Source organism: Excalfactoria chinensis, chromosome 1 (assembly GCF_039878825.1).
Source record: "Excalfactoria chinensis isolate bCotChi1 chromosome 1, bCotChi1.hap2, whole genome shotgun sequence".
Lineage (NCBI taxonomy): Eukaryota > Metazoa > Chordata > Aves > Galliformes > Phasianidae > Excalfactoria > Excalfactoria chinensis.
This window is the reverse complement of record NC_092825.1, coordinates 10,888,303-10,909,966: the sequence shown is the minus strand read 5'-3', so window position 1 is coordinate 10,909,966 and position 21,664 is coordinate 10,888,303. Positions and strand designations below refer to the sequence as shown.

The 21,664-nt window shown below is 37.4% G+C and overlaps 1 protein-coding gene across 5 annotated transcripts in view; it reads right to left on the bottom strand.

The window, feature by feature from the left end:
• Positions 1 to 21,664, bottom strand: part of MAGI2 (membrane associated guanylate kinase, WW and PDZ domain containing 2) — a 694,208-nt gene that overhangs the window by 278,499 nt on the left and 394,045 nt on the right. For all 5 annotated transcript variants that reach the window (XM_072333162.1, XM_072333185.1, XM_072333169.1 and 2 more), the window contains exon 3: positions 14,585 to 14,704. In XM_072333162.1, coding sequence (XP_072189263.1) covers positions 14,585 to 14,704 — 120 coding nt within the window. The remainder of the gene's footprint in view (positions 1 to 14,584; positions 14,705 to 21,664) is intronic.

Sequence of the window (21,664 nt, the reverse complement as noted above, 5' to 3'; positions counted from 1 at the left end):
TAAATGTTGTACTTAATGCAATTTCAGACATGGTAGGTTTTCCTCTGTAGCACTCCAGTAACTTCCAGAAAAGTGCATATTTTATGGGTTATGTGCCCAATCTTCTACTCTCACATGGAAGATATGCTGGATATCATACATACAACGATACTTAAAATGTATGTAGAGGCTGGTAAGGTTTAGGCTCATGATTTCTTCACAAAGTCACGTAAAGGAAACACAATAATGACATAAAAGTGAATAACATGGGCTTGTAAGAACAAGGGCCAGGAGTTACAGACTGTTTCCTAAGTAGAACAAGAGCCCAGTGCATCCTTTCATTCTTATGTTTTATGTTTGTTGAACAGTATTGGCCCAAGTGACGAACCCAGGAGTATACCACTGGTGGCCTCCAAATTCATTTTGTACCTGAGATTTCTCTTCTGTAGGCTAAACTGTCCCACTCATCCTCTCCTTATCAGAAAGATGTCCCTACCATCATCTTCATGGCCCTTCACTGTTATTTTGCTCCTGTATGAATGCAGCTCTCTTGTACTGGGATGCTCTGAAGTGGACACATTACTCAGATGTTCCTCATTGGTGCTGAACCAAGAGGAAGGACCACCTCCCTTGACGTGTTGACAATAGCCTTTTATTATGCAGACCAGAATACTGTTGGCAATTTTGCCACAAGGGTGCCACTGCTCATGGTTAGCTTGTCACCCATCAGAAAACCAAAGTCCTTCTTCACAGAGCTACTTTCCATCCAGTCAGTCCTAGTGAGGTGAGGATGAGAGAGCTAGGAAAGTTCAGACTGCAGAGAGAAGTCTCAAGGGGAATCAATCTGTATAATAGATACTTGATGGGACAGAAACAGACTCTTACCAGTGTTGCCCAGGGGCAGGACAAGAGGCAATGGAAAAGAACTGAAAACAGGTAAACTTCATCTGAACACAACAAAAATATTTTAGTGAGGGTGGTCGCACATGGGAATAGGTTGTTCAGAGAAGCTGTGGAGTCTTCAGTTGCTAAGATATTCAAACACCCAGCTGTCATGGTCTCAAGTAACCTGAATTAGCTGACCCTACTTAAGCAGGGTGGTTGGACTAGATGATCTGAAGGGGCTCCATCCAACCTAAAGGATTCTGGGATTCTGTGAGCCTGTGATCTGAGGATGATCATTCTACACTCTGTGCCAGATAGAACAAGAGTAGACAGACTGACAGTCTGTCAGTCAGATAACAGTTGCTGAAATGTCAAAGTGTATGAAACTTCATAATATCAGGTTTACTTATATAACTAGCCCTAGAACTTGACCTCTACCTGTCAGATTTCTTTTGCAGTCCTAGGGAATTTTACAGCTGACTTCCTCTAAAAGTATACTCACCAGGGCTGCTGATGAAAATGGTAGCTTGTCTCCACATCTTTACCCAGTAGGGTAAAATGTTGATGCATTTCACTGCTCTCTGTTTGAAGAGAATTCAGCCTTTGAATATATTTCTCTGTCTGCTAAAGACATCTTCTGGGATACTAAACAGATCTTTAGTAGCAAAAACTATATATATAAATAAATTGTAGCTACTTAACTCCTTCTGCACCTGCCATTTAGCTTACTGTGTCTGAAGTTAGAACTGAATTCCTCAGTGTAGAAAACAAAATGTCTCTAGGGGTTGCTTAAGAGAAAGAAGCTATACACTTAATGTAACAATATGAATAACCTCCCAGTCATGTGCTGTTTTTCCTGGTGAATTCTTGACTCCTTCACACAGTGAAAATGCACAGTATGAAAACATTCAGGAGAAATAGCTATTCAATGCTTTCAATGCTTATTTTTATCTGAATGCTGTGTGCCTTCATGCCACATATCACGCAAACTTTTGCAGTTGATAAAGTAGACATGCTGTGTAGAGGCTTTTTATTCTTTAATCAAAGAACACAAATAAAACACTAAAGATAGCTAGTTTGTTTTACCTTCTTTTTCCTTGAAAAGTTATGGAGAACGGGGCTTACAAAACCCTTCTGGAAAACTCCATCTCAAAAACTAGTGTAGTATTGAGCACCCTCAGACTGAGAGGTGGAAAGAAGCAAAGGAAAGCAATTATTCTGTAAATTGCAGTTCAGTTGCATGAAGATTGCTATAAAACTGTAACACTGTGTTTGTCCAAACCCTTTTTACAAGTAAAACAAATAAAGGCATACTGACAATCTGACAGATTATGGCAGTGCTGAAAGCAGTAGAATCTACAACCTGTAATTAAAGTAAAAACAACAACCAAATACAGTTTATAAATATATTAACAACATATTGTATAAACAATGTATTTATGAGAGCAGAAATCTATTTCTTGAAAAGTGTCACTGTCTATATAATACAAGTTTCTTCCAGAACCTTGTCTATCTAATCAGAGCACCACACTTCAATAAAATGGTTTCTTGAGCTCATACTAGCCTTCACTATTGGAAAATACTATATTTAAAAAAAAACACAGACTTTGTATGAGCCCCGCACCATTAAGGCAAGCACTCCAAACATGCACTCTAGAAACTTAAGATGATGACACATTCAAAAACCTGAATGATTCCCCTCAGACTTTGTCCTTCAATCTTACTATGCCTGGAGTGATTGCCCTTTTTCCCCATGTGATTTTCACTGACAAAATCACTAGTACTAAGAGGCAAAAATCAGCTTAGAATGTACTAAATTACTCATAATGCTCATAATGAGTCAAATAAAAAAATGTACAGGATTGTATGAGCAAAGATTGTCTAGTCTGGAAGGCTGCAAGTACAGGTTCTACCCTGTCTTGAGTCAGTCTAAGCATCACTTTAGAAGATAGTATCATCTCTCACCTCATAACCTCCCCACAATACTTGCTCCTTTTCTCTATGAGCATTTACAAAAGAGCAAGGGAAGAGGTTTACTGAACCACAGTCAGCTTATAACACAAAGCACCTCCTGTTAATTTGTGCCAGAAATTTATGTCTTACCCTTACATAAAGTTCCAGTAAGAGCAAGTCAACATTCCCATCCCTTCTGTAGCAAACAAACAAACAAACAAAAACTTGGTTTAGTTCATTTGAGGAAGTGTACACTGCTTTCTGCTAGAGCCTTGCATTATCTAGGAATCCCCTCCCTAACATTGCTGGTAGCCCCTCAATATGAATGAAGTAGCAGAGGAACTAATACTGTAAGGATATTGCCAGGTATGGTCATGGAGGGTGTGTGGTAAATAGTGCTGTAATGGGAATTTCTGTCATTTTTATTTGTGTCTTTTCCCTTCCCTGCTAAATTTCACCACTGAGTATATAATGGCACATTTCTTTATACCATCTGTCAGCTATCATATTTTTTCAAGCCAAATCAGATTTCTACTTTAAATTTTCTTTAAGAGATTTTTTATCCTGTCTCAGGCAGAATAGAGGTTTTCCAAAGACAATAACCATTTCAGCATCCTACAAGAGATTTTATTGCTATTTGTTTTAGATGTGGGAGTTGCTATGCTAAACAGCGTACCAATATGGCTGCAAAAATATGACAATTAAATGTATTCTAGGGATTACCAAGAAAACTACCTGCAATCAACATTTGCAGACCAGTTAGATTTTTTTATTTATTTATTTTTTATTTTTTTTCTCAGAGGACTCTTGAATACAAAGCTATGAACAGTCAATGGCTTTTAATTAAGTTTAACTCATAAAGTTAACTCATAAAGTTAAATTCTGACATATCCCAAGTGCAGGTATTGTGAGATTCCAGCTACTTGGCATTCTCCTTGTTCATCTGGAATGAGTGAAGAGCTCCTCATAATAGTGGTGGTACAGGATCTGCTCCACAGCCTGTGTCCTCTGCCACTGAGTTTCTGACAGGTCTTGCACATATTTAGCAGAGGAGGAGGAAATGCTTGCACCTTCTCCCTTCTCTACGCAAAAGTCTTTCAAAACATTATCATAGAAAACCACTAATGGGATATTTTGTGATAGAAAGCTGTCTTCTTAGGCTACTGTAATATAAAACGGTGAAATAGGTTGTTTTAGAATAGCCCTTCTGGGGTTGTTATAAGCAAGGCTGAATGTAAATCTCTTTAACAGCGTGTTAAAAACACTTAGAATGAAATTTTCCCATACCAGAAACTAACACTCCTAGTAAAGACCTAAGTTACAAAATCATTCAGTTTTTCCATTTGTACATGGTTAATCTAATGCATTTATTGTTAAACCACAAGAGGGTAACTGTGAGCTACACCATCCCCAGATGTTCCCAGTGATGCAGCCTTCCACTTCTTACTCCTAACAGCCATTCAGTCACTGTACTGTCTGTTCTTCTCCATTGTCTACCCTTGGTTAGACTACCAGCTCCTTTTATTCAACACAACATTCAATCCTTACATCTTCCCTTGCTTATTTTCTACACAGGGCCCACCATCCCACTTGAATGATTCCACTCAACTCAGCATTTCCTTTTGCCTTTCTAGTTCATGCTAGCACGGGCTGTTACAAAATACAATCCCTTTGCATTTCCCCACTGCTCCTGACATCCCCTCAGGAAGAGCTAATTATACTCACACTATGACATCACTAATCTTATGATTTCATACCTCCTTTGAAGTGTTTCTATGTGTGATCACGACAACAATCAAATTCCAGTCCATTGAGACTCACTGCTGTCGCTTTTTTTACCTTCTTGTGCTTCCCCTACTGACTGCTTTCATCTATTGTCCTTCATCTCATGCTGCAACTGTAAATTCCTGAGGGAAAGGCCGTCCTTTTCTCTCTGCACCTAGTCAGTGGCTCCTGGTCTTTGCCTGGGGCTCACTGACACCATAGCAACAAGAAATAAGGTCAGTCTGGCTCTTTCATTTAAAGCTCCTATAACCTCTATGCTTATTAGGGGTGGGCATTCATGTGCACAGAACGCAAAGGAAGGACTGTGTCATTAGCCTACAGTCACCCTCAATATATGTGAAAGACCCTACGTAGATATCTATCCCTGGACCTAAAGGTGAATTTGATTTCTTTTCATCATTTTAAAAGATTATTATTCTCCTCAGGCATATGGAGAGAATTCTCTTTATTGTATATTTTCTTCTGGAGCCCCAAATTAGGTGATGGAGAATATAATCTAATTTAGAGGTGAGTTAAGATCACGGCAACATTTTTCTTTGCATTCTTCTAATCTCACGCAGTCCCAAGAATGGATAGATACCAACAGATACCAACATGGTGTGATCATGACTAATTCACATCCTACCTCCTCCTGTTGATGACTGAAGGAGTTTAGAATTCAGTTTTTAGATAAAACTAAATTCTGAAAATCCACTCAAGTTTGCAGACATTGTGGTACTTTCTCTCCTGCACCATTCTCAGTGCTGGTGCATTTTTCCATTTTTCTTTATTGCATCTTTGGAATCTTTTAATATTTATTCTATATTTTGGACTACTTTTTTTTTTATTTATTATTTATTTTTTTTTTTTTTCCTATCTACATGATTTAAAATAACTGGACATATAAGCCATCAACTGGTTACTATATTTTAATCCTCATCAGAATATCTGGATTTGACTTTTGTCCCTGTCTCCATTATTTTTATTGGGAATACAATTGAAGCCTTCCAAAGGCAAATAAGAAAAGAAAAAAAAAAAAAAAAAGGTATTATTTTACTTACACACAATGTAAAATAGAATAATTATATTTGAGTGCAGTTTAAATACAGTATAGCTTATTTTTGTTTTTATTTTTTTGTTGTTTCTTTCTTTAATCAGAAACTGCTGCACTTTGAAACAAACACTGCTTTTAGTACTTGCTTTTTGTTGGCCTTTTATCTTTTTTTAATTAGCTCACTTGGGAAGTAATGCAACTGTTTTTCTGAAGAAGTTGTATCAGTGTGTACCGTGTGTAGCCAAATACTTCTTTTCAATTAACCATACAAATCCTGGAACAAATATTTATATTGAATTATTCCACACTTGGCACAGCCTGCTTCCCTCAGTGCCCTTCATTTTCCTTAAGATCATCTTGATAAGACGCAGCCCATTCCTTTTGTTTGTTTGTTTGTTTTTTGCTGGCAGGTAACAAGATGCAATCTTTTATTTACCTATCAGGAGTCCATCATAGCAGCCACCAACAGGGTTGTATGCAGTACTGCAAAGCCTTATAATACCTCTCTATTGAAACAAGTAAAAACAAAACAAAAACCCCAAACCATAAAAACCAAACCACTCCTCACAATGTCACAAAAATGAATGTTTTTCCTTGCTGCAAAGCACCTTCTGCTGAAAGCACAGAAATACAGAAATTACAGACCAGTGATTATAAATAATCTAATATAAATAAAAATCTGTTAGTGTACAGAAGCCTCACGTTGGTTTTATAGATCATTTTACAAACTAATGGTCACCCCTGCTTCCAGATAACTACTTACTACAGGTATGTGAGAGGCATGATACACTGCTTTCTAAGAAGAAAAACAGAAGCATGTTCTGGGTACACAGCACAGAAGGAAAGCCAATAAAGAAGAAGAGCTAGAACTGGACATGAAAGAGAAACAGGAAAGGTTTCTACAGCTACCCAACTAAAAAGACCAGGGAGAGTGTGCTGCCAAGTGTGACAGATAACCAAGTGATGGGAGCCTGTGAAAGGAACCCAATGCCTTCGCGCTCTCAGCCTTTACTGGTAAGGGCTGCTGCTCGCAGGTCTTTGAGATCTTTACTTAAAGGCAAACACTGACAGAAATATGTGATTCCATGGTACAGAAAGATCAGTTTAGGTACAGCTTTGGTCTTTCAGACATACACAAGACTGTAGGAACAGATAAAATGCATCTGAAGGTGCTGAGGAAGTTGGCTTGATGTTACTTTAGGGACATTCTCTATCATGTTTGAAAAGCTGTGGTGATTAAAGGAGGAAATGTTTTGAAGGGTGTTTCAGAAAGGCAAGAAGGATTCAGAAGAAGGTTGGCTCCAAAAAAGAAGCCCTTTGATTCACAGGAAGTTGTTAATAGGAAACCATCCTAGCAATGAGGAGTTTCTGAATGTGGTTTAGGAGGAATCTCCTAGTTACTGGACTGCAGATTGTAGAAAATTGTGGACCACCATTTGCTACAGGAACATTTTTTTTTTTTTTTGTTGTTTTTTTTTGTTGTTGTTGTTGTTGTTTTTTTGTTGTTTTTTTTTTTTAATTTTTATTTTATTTTGATCTGAAAGGGAATAATTAAGCATATTGCAAATGGAACTATGTAGTATCCCAAATGTTATGAAACTTAGGTCAGCTTCACAGGAACACAGTTACATGATTAATAGCATGTAAACTGGGTAAGATTAACAGTGTAGAACTCTGTGATTGAACAATGAAGATAAACTTTCTCCAGAGCAATGACACATGCCATAATATGTAATTGGAGTTGTTAAATTCTTTAACATCTTTTGTAATACATACAGACAAATGCAGCTTATCAGTGCAATGGCCTGGTAGCACAGCCCATACAGGGCTTATCAGAGTTTTTTGAATGGAGTTTGCATTTAAACTAAAGCAGCACAACACATGCTAGTGCTGTCAAAGTTCAGTTCAAAATGCATCTATCTGAAATGTACACACTAACTGGCTGTGCTCTTTCCATAAGAAGCCAAAATCTAATATGTCACCTAAGTAGCATTAATACATAGTATATGTAAGTAGATGGTTTAGACTTTAATTAATACCTCTAACTAGTGCATGACTGTTTCTACTAACTACTTTTAAACTTCCTAAGAGATGAAACTTGGATCGCCACCTCTGGACATTATGCTAACATTTTAATCACATAATTATGAGAAAAATTCTTCCCAATGTTAAATCCAAATGTTCATCTCTTCCAGTTACATCACATTAGCTCTGGTTACTTATTTTAACTTCAAATTATCTTTATTCATCCATGGAGTTCACACATTTTAAATTCTCTGAGCTTCTCAATCATTACTCAACAAAGCTCTATCTGATGAGTTCTCTAAATGTATTTCCTACAGAGCCTTCTGGGTAATTTGCATTGCTTTAGTCTGGACACTTCCATTTGCTAATATGTTTCTGGTAGTGACTGCACAGAATTTTGAAAAATAAGCATGTCTTGGGATGAGCTGAGATACGGCCAACTTGGCTAAGGTAAAAAGGTGAAGGTGAAGGTAATTTCCTGATTTCTCTGATGCAGAGTCCCCTTGGTGCTGTTCAAGTTTTGGTATAAAGTACACTGACAGGTGTTTCAGTGGGCCTGTTTGAGTAAAAGGACCTTTTGGAGCACACTGATCCAAACAAAAGGAGCTCTGTGGCCTTTGGTCCTGCCTAATATCCTGGAAACATACACGAGCAAAGAAAAATGTTTAGCACCTGAGTAAATTACATCCAAATTATTTCCTTAGGAAATTAGCAGATGATGTGATAAAAAACAATTCTGAGCTGGGAGTAAATTGCTGCTTGTGGTAGGCATAGAATCTCAAAAGAAAACAAATTAGATAAATTGAATGTCTACATGTACTTCTGCTGAACAATGCAGAATTAGCCAGCAGAAATATGGGGTCTACCATGCCAAGCGTGACACTGCTTAGCCTAACCTTCTGCCTGACACAACTGGTTAAAAGAAGCATTATATGTTGACTAAAGTCCAACCATATCCTGGGGTGCACCAACCACAGCACTGCCACCAGTCAAGACAAGCGATTGCCCCATGCTACACTGCATTGGTGTGGCCTCACCATGACTACTGCATGCAGTTTAGGACACCTAAGTACAGAAAGAACATAAAACTATTAGAAAGTGTCCGAAGAGGGGCTACAAAGCTGAGGAAGGGTCTAGAGTGCAAGATGTGTGAGGAGCGGTTGAGGTCCCTGGGGTTGCTCAGTGCAGAGCAGAGGAGCTGAGCACAGACTTCATGGTGGCTGCAGCTCCTCACAGGGAGCGGAGGGCAATGCTGAGCACTGCTCTTTGTGACAGCAACAGGGCCCTAGGGAACGGCATGGAGCTGTGCCGGGGGAGGGGTGGGAAGAGGGGTTGGGGAAAGGGTCTGCACCAGAGGACGGTGGGCACGGCCCCAAGTTGCCAGAGTTCAACAAGGGTTTGGACAGTGCTGTCAGATATAGGGTCTGATTTTTGAATGTTCCTGTGTGGAGCCAGGGGTTGTACTCAATGATGATCCTTGTGGGTCCCTTCCAGATGAGGTTTTCTAGCGTTTAAAGAGGTAGAGCACTGGCCTGTATGCAGGGATGCTCAGAAACAGTTCTCTGGTCACCATCTGTGAAAAATGGCAAAGTACTTAAATAAAGCTTTCACACTGCCTTCCCTCACACACACAGGAAGTAAACATGGTATTTGATGCCTTAAAATTCATTAACAAAATTAGAAATTATTAATTATAAACACAAAGAGCATTACACGTTTGGACTTCTGCTCTGCTTCCACCTTTTTTTTTTTTTTTTTTTTTTTAATATCCCAATAACACTTTTGATTTTCCTATTCAGTGATGAGAACAGGAATGTGAACTTGGAAGCATCTCATTGTATTTTTCTGTACCCTTGAAAACAGCTTCTGCTGCTAAAATATATGACCTTTTAATGACTATTTTTATCTTCATCTATACACATCTACCCTGACAGTCTGCTTATCATTTTAAATCAGAATATTTCTTTAACTACTATATTTAGGTCTTAACAAGGCAGGCTTTTATTATTTGCAATTAATTTCCTTTTTATCCTTTTGCTGTGGTGTGCTCCAGATGCCCTGCTCGTAAGGGAGCAGTGCATACTGCAAGTAGGGGGATGTTTGGATTCCCTACAGTTTTTTACATGGAAGAATGGAATCAAAACCACTGGAACCAAACAACATTAGTAAATAATTAACAACTCCATGCCAACCTGGAGCAGTACTTCAGTCATACTTTACATTTGCAGATCACAAAATTAAACTGATTACTGAGAAGTATTTGCCTAACTTTTGTCTCCGCACAGTCTAAATTCGTCTTGGAAGATGGCAATGAATGACTGCCTATGCAAAACTTAATATCCAATTGGGCATGAAGACTCCGTACATCCCAGGTGAATGGAATCAGAATATATCGCTGTGCCAGTACTACACCTGTCTGTAGGAAGAGGGTCACAGGCAAGACTCCAGCTTCAGTACACATTCACTTTCCCGTGAGAGCTCAATAATGGTGACACAAGAAGAACACAGAAGTTGAAAGTTTGAAATTTTTCCTAAAAACCAGAATTTTTTAAACCACAAATAAATAAACTTTTTTTTTTATTTTTTATTTTATTTTATTTTTTTCCAAACCAACAGGATGCACTCAGTCTTGTTGTCTTGTTGAAGGACTTACTATTTGCAGAGAAAAGGGATGGTGAGAAAATTGCAGCTAATATTCAGCCATGTATGTAGGTCCAAAGGAAATTCACAATCATGTTCAGTAGTTAAAGTAGCTTCAGCAAGATTTGAATTAACCAGTGAATGAATGTAAGAAAATTCCACACAGTCAAACAAACAAACAAAAGACCAACCCAACATTGGATGAGATTAATGGCACAATAACTGAAATACTTGTTTTTCGTAGGATAAAATCAAGGACTGTTCTGTTGAGTAAATACAGTGTATTTGCTAAATTAACTATTACGAAGCCTGCTGAAGTAAACAATTCAGAAGAAAAGACTACTCGGTATGTTATCCAGTGGAATATTGGTTAAATTCAGTTCTTTTCATAATTGTCACATCTTTAGTATATATGAAAAAGTTTTCCATGTCTTTATTTCTTACAAAATTCCATATGGCTAAAATCTTTATTTTTGAAATGCAGATAGATCCGTATAGATCAAATACATTTCTTTTTCCCACAGAGTGAGCATACACCAAAGATTTATTGTTTCTGGTACTGCTACTGCTTGTACTTCTTTTAAAAGGCAGTTCTACCCATAGACTGCATTGCTCTTCAATTCTTACCTTATTAATACTTTGTTATGCTATCTTACAATAAACTTCAATCACATGCCTTAGCTTATCCAAGTTTTAGAGTAATATTGAGTCTGTTATATTTCTGTTTATGAGCACTGGCATTCTTACCCAATTCTTACTTCTCTGAAAGTAATGCCTCCTATTATGTTGGCCCACAACAGCAGAGACAGATGTTGATGAGGTTGAATTTTCCCATCTGTATTCCATTACATTTTGTTCCTGTGCATAAGATGGCATCAGAGGGGCAGTGTGATAAAATTATGTCTGACACGGAAATGCAGATGAGGCAAAGGTGTATCACTGAATTCCTCCACGCAGAAAAATAGGCACCCATTGACATTCAGTGATGCTTTCTGAATACTTATGGAGACCAAACAGTGGATATCAAGAGTGAGGCAGTGGGTAGCGCATTTCAGCAGTGTCAAAGTGACATGAAGAAAAGCCATGTTCCAGACATTTATGCACAGCAGTCACATCACAAAATGAAGTGTCTCAATCAGCTTATTCCCAAATTGGCAGATTATAACCAGGGAACTGCATATAGACCAAATATCAGTTTCGGCAATAGAAGCACATTTTCAGTTCACTGATATGCTGCTCTGACTGAGAAATTCTGCTGATACAATAAGGAAATAGGAGCCACCTATGAAGTCAGTGATCCATGAAGTAAGTCTCTACACAAGATTTGACAGATCAGAGTGATGACAGTATAACAAGATAACTCTTCTACTGGAGTAATGGTAAAAGACAGTGGTAAAAGATACACACAGTTTGTCTTTTTTTCTTACAGCTTTGTTATGTATTTTTTTTTATTTGTACATACTGTGTCAATTCAAAGATTATCTATGACTGTGTCCATATAGGACATTCATTTCAGTGTTAGGAAAAACAAGTGTGGACTATTTTGCTGGGCGTTGTCCTCCTGTGCAACACCATTCTGCATTCACCATTTTCCTCCTCTGGTACAGAACTGTAACTTACCCCAGTATTTTATCTTACCTCAATATGTGCCAAAAATAACTTGCATTTCCAATGAGGTCATCATTCTACACCAGCTAAGAATTCCCTTTTAATCAGAATAGGAAACTGGAGTTCTACTAAATAGAAGCAAAGTGAAATCTTCACAATTTGGATTTTATTTTACACAATAATGGTGGTTAGGCACTGGAACAGGTTGACCATCAATGGAGACATCCAAGGTCAGGTTGGGTGGAGCTCTGAGCAACCTGATTTAATTGTAGATCAGGTTCATTGCAGTGGAGTTGGACCAGATGACCTGGAAAAGGTCCTTTCCAACTCCAACAATTCTGTGATTCTATGATTGCAGTCATGGTTGGAAAAAAAAAATAAAAATCAGCACCAGGTGGTGGATCAGCTGAACTCTAGAAACTTAGCTAAGTCCAGAACAACCTCATCAAGACAGAAAAATCTGCAAAATAGTTTATTAACAGATAATTACTAAAAAGACTTTATAAGACTGATTTCAAAGGCCTGATAATAAATTTCAATAAGGAAAGAAAATTCAGCTCCCATAACACACATACATAAATCAAAAGGATGCAAAAATCATCATGACTTGGTAGGGAGAATTGTAAATTTCTTTGCTCTGATTGGTATGATCGTCAGCAGTAAAATTAATTGCTGAAGGCTTAAAGCGCTCAAGAAACTTGTGACTGAACAAATAGCAAAATTCTTCCCTGAAGAAGAGAGTTATTAGGAGCAGTTATAAGGAATTATCAGGCAAATAAGGGGTGTAACTTAAAGGCCTGGCTGGAAGTTTCTGTATGAGAACAGCAGAAACAACATCTGCAAACTAGGTAAGTTTTAGAATATGTTATCAATTATTTATTGCAATAGATAGGAAGGTATTATATTATCTATTACTTGGCAGAATGTGTTTACCCACTGGGAAACCTACAAATTGGTCAGAGAAATAATTTATGCAGAAATTGATCAGCTGAGCTTATGTTGGTCTTCATTTAGTTTTTGACTTCTTAAGTTCAGTGAACTTGTCATTTGTGATGACAGAATGATGTGATGAACACTGTGTAGTCATGACTTTGGCCCTGTCTTCAGCTAGGTCCTCAGTTGGCTTAAGGACTTGCACTGACTTCCACAACCAGTATTTCACCTTGCTGTCCATTCAGCTCTGATAACTGGTATTAAAAGACACCTCTCAGTATCCCTCGAGGGACAGAACACCACTGTAAATTAATCTAACCTAGCAGTTCAATCTCCACAAACTTGTTGCAAACTAATGAAATTACATGGTCAAGCAAAGACAGACTACACTTAAGCTCCTTTTATGTTAACTTCAAACACTTCAGGTAACAAAAAATCCTTCAAGAAAGGCTTATTACTTAATGAATGCATGATGAACATAAAATTGTGGTATTATATATCTATGAGTATTCTACCATTGGATGTCAGACAGTGGGCAAAAAAATAGGAAAGGAAAATAAGATGTGTTTTCCTTTATTTGACCTTCCTTAATGGAAATCTATGTTACAATTTCTGTATTGATATAACTCTTTATGAAAATTTATTTACTTTCCAGTGGGTGCTTTGTGCTGATTAGGTGGAAAAGGATCGCACTTTCTGCTATTTATAACACAGCTAATGATTTTCTTTAAGGTGAATGGCGCCTTATTTATCTCCAGATGCTTTCCTTGACAGGTACAAAGTCAGGACAAAAAAAGTCTTCATTGCTTTATCTGCTACAACATAAAAATACAGGCCTGCTCCCTGAAAGTGGTTCCACTCACACATGTATTCTCACACGTACAGGTCATTTTTCACAAGAAAAGTGTGTTTCTGGATATCTTGCTTTCAAAATTGAAGATTAAAGGTTCTTTCAATTATTAAGCTGCTTTAAATACTAGACTAATCATAAGAAACGAGGTTTAAAATAGTAGAGCACTTAAATAAATTTGGGATTGTGCTACTCTATGTAACTGGTACTACGCTATGTAACTGGCTGTCCATGGTACTTTCACTTTCAGAATAGTTGTTATAGGAAAGGTTTGAAATCAGATAAATCATTAAGATGCCCTGGTCTGCATGAAACTTCGTGCTCTTTGCCCCATGTAGAGACGTTTTCTAGCACAGTCATTAGAACATTTCCTACCCTTCTGTAATATTAATGAAACTAGTCAATTATTCCCAATAGCTTTATGACGCCTACTAGGTATGACACTGCAATCCTTTCGTGTTTTATTCGGTAAAGTTTCAACTTCTGACATAAACTGGTATTTGCAGGACCTCATATGCAAAGAAGTGTCTGCCTTACAACTGATTTCTGTTCTAGGATTTATTTATCCTATGTTAAAAATGCAGTTGATAGCTTGAATTTTACAAAAAATATCTGCAAGTATTTGTCATAAAGAACTAGTGTTTCTTTCCTATGACTGCAATGTATTATGCAGTTTCTCTTAAGTGGTATAATATTCTAAAATCCCAATGCACTCACCTGCCTTTAGATTTCACATATATAAATATTTTCATGGTTACCATAGGATTCTTCACAAATTTGCAGTATCAGTGTAGCAAGAAACATTATGATGTTATGCCCCAATGTAATACCGTCATATTAGAAAATAGTGTAATAGAAAGAAGAGACAGATTTAGCAGCAAAAGTGTGCTTACCTTCATATGTTCCACTTTCTAAGAGAGCACCACTTTTCTCCAATTCCATAAAATCTTCAACAGTGATGAAAATATAGTCCACACCAGGGACCTCCCCCTCCTTATGTGGCCTTGTGGTACCTATTAATAAAAATGAAAGACATGCTGTCAAATACATGACCTAAATTTAGAACGATCTGCTTGAAAGTTTTGTAAAATTTACAAAGTAAACTGTTTATACAACACATTATGTAGCACAACATCCTCTTGAAGATGTTTTTCAAAACCATATAGTTACACTTGTTGAAGCTGACACAGAATATCAGATGCCTGTGTATGGTTGGGCCAGATGCTCTTTGGACTCAAGTTATTTATTTTCACTGATGAAAATGCATGATACTGCTATACCTTCTACTTTACTATAGAAAGACCACCACACTGAGACCAGGCATTCAAAGTTGCCAAGAATTTTTGATGCATTTTCGTAGTTTCGGAAAAAGTCTCGTCTGCAAATAATCAATTCCATGCTCTTTTAAACATTTATTTAGTACTCAAAATAATAAATCTGTAAGTAAATTTACAAGGGTTATGTTCATATAGCTTGTTTCATGCCTTATTTGGACTTGATAAATGGGTATGCTTGACAGATTGAGTGGCCTAGATCACCTGCCAACTACACTGTCAAACTGCAAAGGTGCTTAAATTTAGTTATTGCTTCTATTGCCATCTAGATGACAGAGTTCCATAAATGCTGAGAGGCAGTATTTCATACATGCTGAGAAATGACTCAGGTTTAGGTAGGAGAAGCTGAGATGTTAGCAGGGAACAATCTGAATTTGACCTGATTTCCTAATAGCACCCCACCACCATGTTTTTATTTATTTATTTATTTATTTATTTATTTATTTTTTAAATACCTATTTTGACTGAAAACACTCAAAATTCCATTTGCAGCTGGGTGATTTCTAGGTCCTAATTGGACTCAGTGTTTTTAATACCTTAATCAGTCAACCTCTATTTATGCTGTAGTGATTAAAGCACTGTTGAAAGGTTTGGTTTCAATGTTGTTGGCACAAGGAAGCTGACAGAAACAGTCTTCTACTTCTGTCCACTCAGTTTAGCATTACAATATTGTGCAAAAGACACTGTCTCTTCTTTAGTTATTAATCCACTTAACCTTAAACACTATGTTCTGACTCATGTTATGCAGCAGCGACTCAGGAATCTGTTCATGTCAGTCTATTTCATCCACTTTTTGATACCTATTATTCAAACACCGGATTTAAGCCTGATGAATTATTTTGTGTGAGATCCTTTGTGAGATTAATAAAACTAAGTGTAGTTGTCTACAAGTTGTTCCACATGCATAAGCTATTAAAGTCAGAGATCTTATCAATGGTAGAAGCAAGAGAGCTATTCAGCTGCCTACACACTAGCAGTTCAGTTCATTGAGATGTACACAGGACTCTGTAGCAGGTGCCTGGGTTATCTCACATAAAAAGGAAAGTTGTAAAAATATGAAGGACATATGGAAACCTACATCCTTTCGGAACCACAGCAAGGAGAAAAGGACAGTATCCTTGAGTACTTCAATTACTGCTACTTTCCAGTGCTTAAGTAATTGAATTAAGCCCTAAAATGTAGCCGTCAATCTCAAACCGAATTCCACTCTTCAGCTAGTTCTAATGGAGATTTCTGTGTCATGAACAGCACATTAGAAGTGCTAATTTTTCTCCTAGCATTCCTGCTGGCTTCTGCTTGGCACTGGTAAAGTACTGGATGGCCTCTAGAGTTATCCAAACCCCTTGTCAGCACAGATCTAATGATATAATGGTGTGTTAGTTTATCACCTGGACTGCTCATCATAGGCACCTGAGGGTCTATGGCAAAGACCTGAAAAGCTACAATTTCCAGAAGTCTACATCAGGAATACGTCTTTGTAGATAAGACACTCATTCCTTCATTTATGTATGTTCAATCCTCTTTTCATCTCAAAATTTTAAAGTAAAATCCCTCTTACTTGGCACTTCATTTCTGAAACAATCATATTTGAAGAAGTGGGTTCACTAGAATAATTACTGTTGCATTTCAGGGAGGGCACAATTAAAGCAGTGAAACACGTGCCACATCCTTATATATGCTAAATGTACTCCATATGGAATATCTGACCCCTGGAGATGCAACAGCATCCTTCTGATAACTTTGCAGAGGCACAGGGTTCCAGCAAGTCCATGAGCTCCTGGGAGCTCTACTAACAGCTCAGGCATCGGATGTTTGATCTGCATGCTCTCTCCAGAGGAATGTTTCACTCCCACTGTCTATTGACAGGAACAGTATCTTCCTCACAGAACACCAGAGAAAAGAAAACTTTAGCAAATGACAGCTATTATATTCCTAGACAAGGCACTGTGAAGAAGCTTGGATATTATATGAATGCCACTAATTTACAATTTCTTTAGTATTTTTTGTGGTAAAACTAACCTTAATGGGACTTTAACAATCACTGAAGAAGCAGAAAAAATACTGGTAACATGAAATATGGTGGTAATCCCTGTTTTTAGTGGAAGGTTGAACCAGATTACCTACCGGACTCCTTCTCAGTGATTCTAAGTATTATTAATACACTGCAGTTTATTTTAAATATATGGATATTCTACAGTCTTATCGAGCAAGAATGACTACAAAGTCTCATAGCAGGTCCAAAACCAGATGCAGCTATCTGGTTTTTATTTTTCTGCTTTGGTAATCTACTTTTGGCCAATTTGCCTAGAATTAACTTTCACATTGCTATCAACATGTCTGTTATTCTAGTGAAATGTTATGGACTAGCTTTTAGATTCTGAATCTCTCTTCGTGTGGAATCTTTTGTCCTCCTGTATCCAAGTTGCATTATTTCATATATGGCATATATATGAGAACTACATGAAAATGTATGTATGTACCCTGCACTATGAATTGAGTATTCTATCTAAGCTATTGTCTGCCTTTCAAATGAAATTCATGTTCCAGTTACAAACTATATACAGACTCTGTATCCTCAACACACTGCTTAACACTTCCCCATTTAAATTATACACTGATCCCCACATGTAAAATAGCCATGTATTTAGAGCAGCTGATGCAATCATTATCTTGTTCTGTAACGCTCTGAAATTTCAAACAGTTCTTATTCTACTTCAAGATGAAACTAAGATTTCTGTTTCAAAATGGAAAGACCAAGAACTGCACTTTACTGTCACTAGCATCACTGTACACAACAGTTTCTTGATTTAGTTTCCTTAAGTTTCCCTCTGATCTCCCTAATTGACTGAAGAGCTAATGGGTTGTCTGATGTTTTCCTTTCCCTGTTCCTCTTTGTGTCCCATGGTTGCACTAGAAACCCCAGCATGAAGAATCTCATGAAGGTTGAATGGAAATAGGTAAATTACACAAATTAATATTTTCAAGGAAAAACAAGAGATAATACTGTCACTCAGTGACATGAAAGTTTCCACTCTTTAAGAATCCTTGGGCACCCTGCTCCAGGAGCTCTGTATTTTATGGTATGCTGAGAGTTATACTCCTGTTAGATTGGAACTGCTCCCATCCTCCACAAAATGGCAATCAGAGCAAACCATGATCTACTGAAAACACCCTGCACATATTCAGGGTGACTCTTACCTCAGGTACAGCATTTCCATCCCAGCCAGAACTTTATTGCCCTTGATTAAATTACTGAGTCCTATTTTCCACCTGCATCTGTTTTCATTCCCTCAGCCTGGAGGACCTGAGATCTTTCAAATGGTTAAAGCAATTCCCTGGCTAATGGAGTAATCAATAGTTATCACCTCTTTTACTCCTTTACCCTGGAGGAACAGAGTTGCTGCTATTAATACTTCTGCCTTCTTTATACCTTTCTGTAAGCACGATAAGTTATGCAATGTGCAGGTTAACAGATTTAGAGGCAGTTACTGGAGAATCCTAAATATCCATCAGAATCTGAGCACTGAGGTTTATATATAGGAATCTTGTAGATCACAAGCAATTTTTACTTTTCCTTGCTTTCAAACTAATGTAGAGTAACTCTTAATAGATTTTGCCTTTAGCTACACTCATAGACAAGGCAACACTCATAGGCAAGCATAAAAGCTATATATGAGAATTAAAACAAAGGATCAATTTCAAGCCTTTTTTTTTTTTTTTTTATGGAAATACAACATCTTTTATTATACAGAACCAAGGCTCAACAGGACACAGTTCCTACTGCTTATGTTTAGCCTTTTATTAATGTAAAATGAACATAGGGACCTAGCTACCATTTTGTTACCATGGTAATGTATGAAAAAATAATCTTTGAATTCTATATCGAAAGAACATGATACTTTCAGATCTTGTAGGATCAAAAAGCAGTATTGCATATCTGCACCTCTTACATTTATACAATCTATTGCTGCTGTTGAACAGAAGACACACAAGGAGTAACTTGCAAGTGACTCTGACTGGCCCATACAAACATGATACTAGACAGTGTGAAGCTCCCTTAGGAGCTATAGGAGCTTTGGTCTACACAATCCGGCAGAGGTTTTAACAAGCTTGTTCCTCTGCAAAGCTGAAAAGGCTATTAAACTCATTAAACATATTAATACTGACTTCCCTCAACTATGAATTTCAGTAACTCTTATCCTGCTTATACCTGGTTGTGAGATGACAGAGTAAGGTCAGCCTGAACAGTCTAGGATTGACAGTAGTGATAAAATAATCAATTAAGGGCAGCTTTAAACTTAAATTACTCTTAAAACTGTTTACCCATAGCCACGACTGGGTATCATTTTTTCAGTTACTATTAAAGTTCTTGGTTTTCTAAATCATACAGCATTTCATAGGAAGGCAAAAGTCATGCAATCACAAAGGAATCTGCTTTCACTCAGAAAAAAATTAATCTGAATGATTAACCAGGATCTAAAGCAAACCACATCAACTGGAATTGGAAAACTGAAGTTTTCCAAGTAGTGGTACATTTACAGTTATGAATACAAACAAGCATAAGATGTGAGGGAGCCTACAAGCAAAAATAGAAAAGGTGAACAGTTATTAATATTCTCATATTCTCACCCTCAAATTCTATTTCTCCTAATGAAAAAGTACTGGACTATGTTAAGGTATTTCATTACTTTTAACCAGAAGCTGCTCTTGACTGCAATCAGGATACATCAGCAACGCTTGCATAGTTCATTGATTTGCTCTCCAAAACAGTATTAGGGTCATTCGTAGAGACACTACTTTGTCTGGATTTATTATAACTTCAAGATGGATACTTTGTACATTCTAGAGGTATTTAACCTACATGGCTGATGGAGAGGAGAGGAGAGGAGAGGAGAGGAGAGGAGAGGAGAGGAGAGGAGAGGAGAGGAGAGGAGAGGAGAGGAGAGGAGAGGAGAGGAGAGGAGAGGAGAGGAGAGGAGAGGAGAGGAGAGGAGAGGAGAGGAGAGGAGAGGAGAGGAGAGGAGAGGAGAGGAGAAGGACCTTTGCCTTTGCTACCTATTTCTGCTATGCCACACAAGAAAAATTGTAGTTTATCATACTTCAGTGAAGGCTTTCTATGCACAGTGTTATGCTATATGATGATGCTGTGTTTCTGGAAAGGAATAAGGTGCCATTTACATGAAATTTACATGAATAACCTCTGGAAGTGTATTTTTCTTTTAACAAAGTGTTAGGCAACCGAGGATATAAACTTAGATAGCTAAGAAATCGTTACAATGAATAATAAAAAAAAGAGTACATTTGTTCAGTAGCAACTGAAATACTGCTTATATGAGCTTTGGGAATAATAATAACATTTTAATGTGGATTTTTAATGTTGACTATTAATGCTGATTGAAGAAAACAATGAATTCATGTGGTACTTAATCCAAATTACCCTTGTTAGTTAAAAAAAAAAATAAATAAAAAATTATAGGATTATTAGCTCAGGAAGAACCCACTGTCGGTAACCTTCACACCAGTTTCTATACCACTTTTTAATGTCCATGTCAGAACAAGATGCTCAGACTGACTTCTGCAAATACTTCTGCTCCTTAGCATTACTGAATCTTCACAGTCTCTTTCTAGCTCTACTATTTTCAGAAGTGGGAAAGGTACTCTCAGTACTTCTTTTATTGCTAACTCCATGTACTTAATGTGATAAGAAAAGAAGAAAATTTACATGCCAGCAGAGGAACATGACTATTAGTTGACGCCCCAGAACTATGACAGTAAACGAGACATCCTTTGCTAAATACAGAAGACATATTTTCAAGAAGACATCGTCTTTGCACAGAAATGAATCTATATCTTATGGTCATCGACAACATTACAGTGATCTCATATTTGTAATCCCTTACAGTCTATGTCATGAGATCAGGTCTTGGTCTCTGAAAGGTCCGGTATCTACTCACAAATGTTATGCATAATTTTCAGTGGGCTCCTAGACATATTAATATAGTAATACACATTTCTATTGCAAGTTAAGGGTAAACATGGCACACTTCTTCCCTATCCAGACACCTTTACTGTGAGCTGTACATTTCATACTGCAGGAGGTAAGTGCAGAAACAGGAGTGCCTTTGCCACAAGCATTTACAGTGTAAATGAGGTGAAACAATCTAGCTTCCTGCTCAGTGACCTTCTGTTAGATACATTTTCCAAACATGTGGAGGGAAATAGGACCTTATTGTGCTCATTTGCTACAAAAGCAACAAAATATAATAATATCTTTCATATATTAAGCCCTTCTAAGTCATTCTACTGATAAGTTGTTCTGTAATTCTCTTGTACAACAGCTTGTTGTTTCCACAGAAAGCAGTATGCCAGGCTGTCACACATTACAATAGCTGGAGGGATCCCTCCCGTAGAAACAGACTGCTAATCTTTAATAAACTTCAGCTGAGCCCTTGTTATGACCTTGTATACGCTTTGCCTTAGAAAATTTCAACAATGTTTAATTAACTCTTTTGTTCATTTGCCAAAATACTCAGGGATGCTATTACTGTGAGGAACTGAAATGTATGGGAAATTAAACTTATCTTGTAACATTACCAACTGCATTAGGCAAAGAAACACCACATTTGTCTTGATCTACTG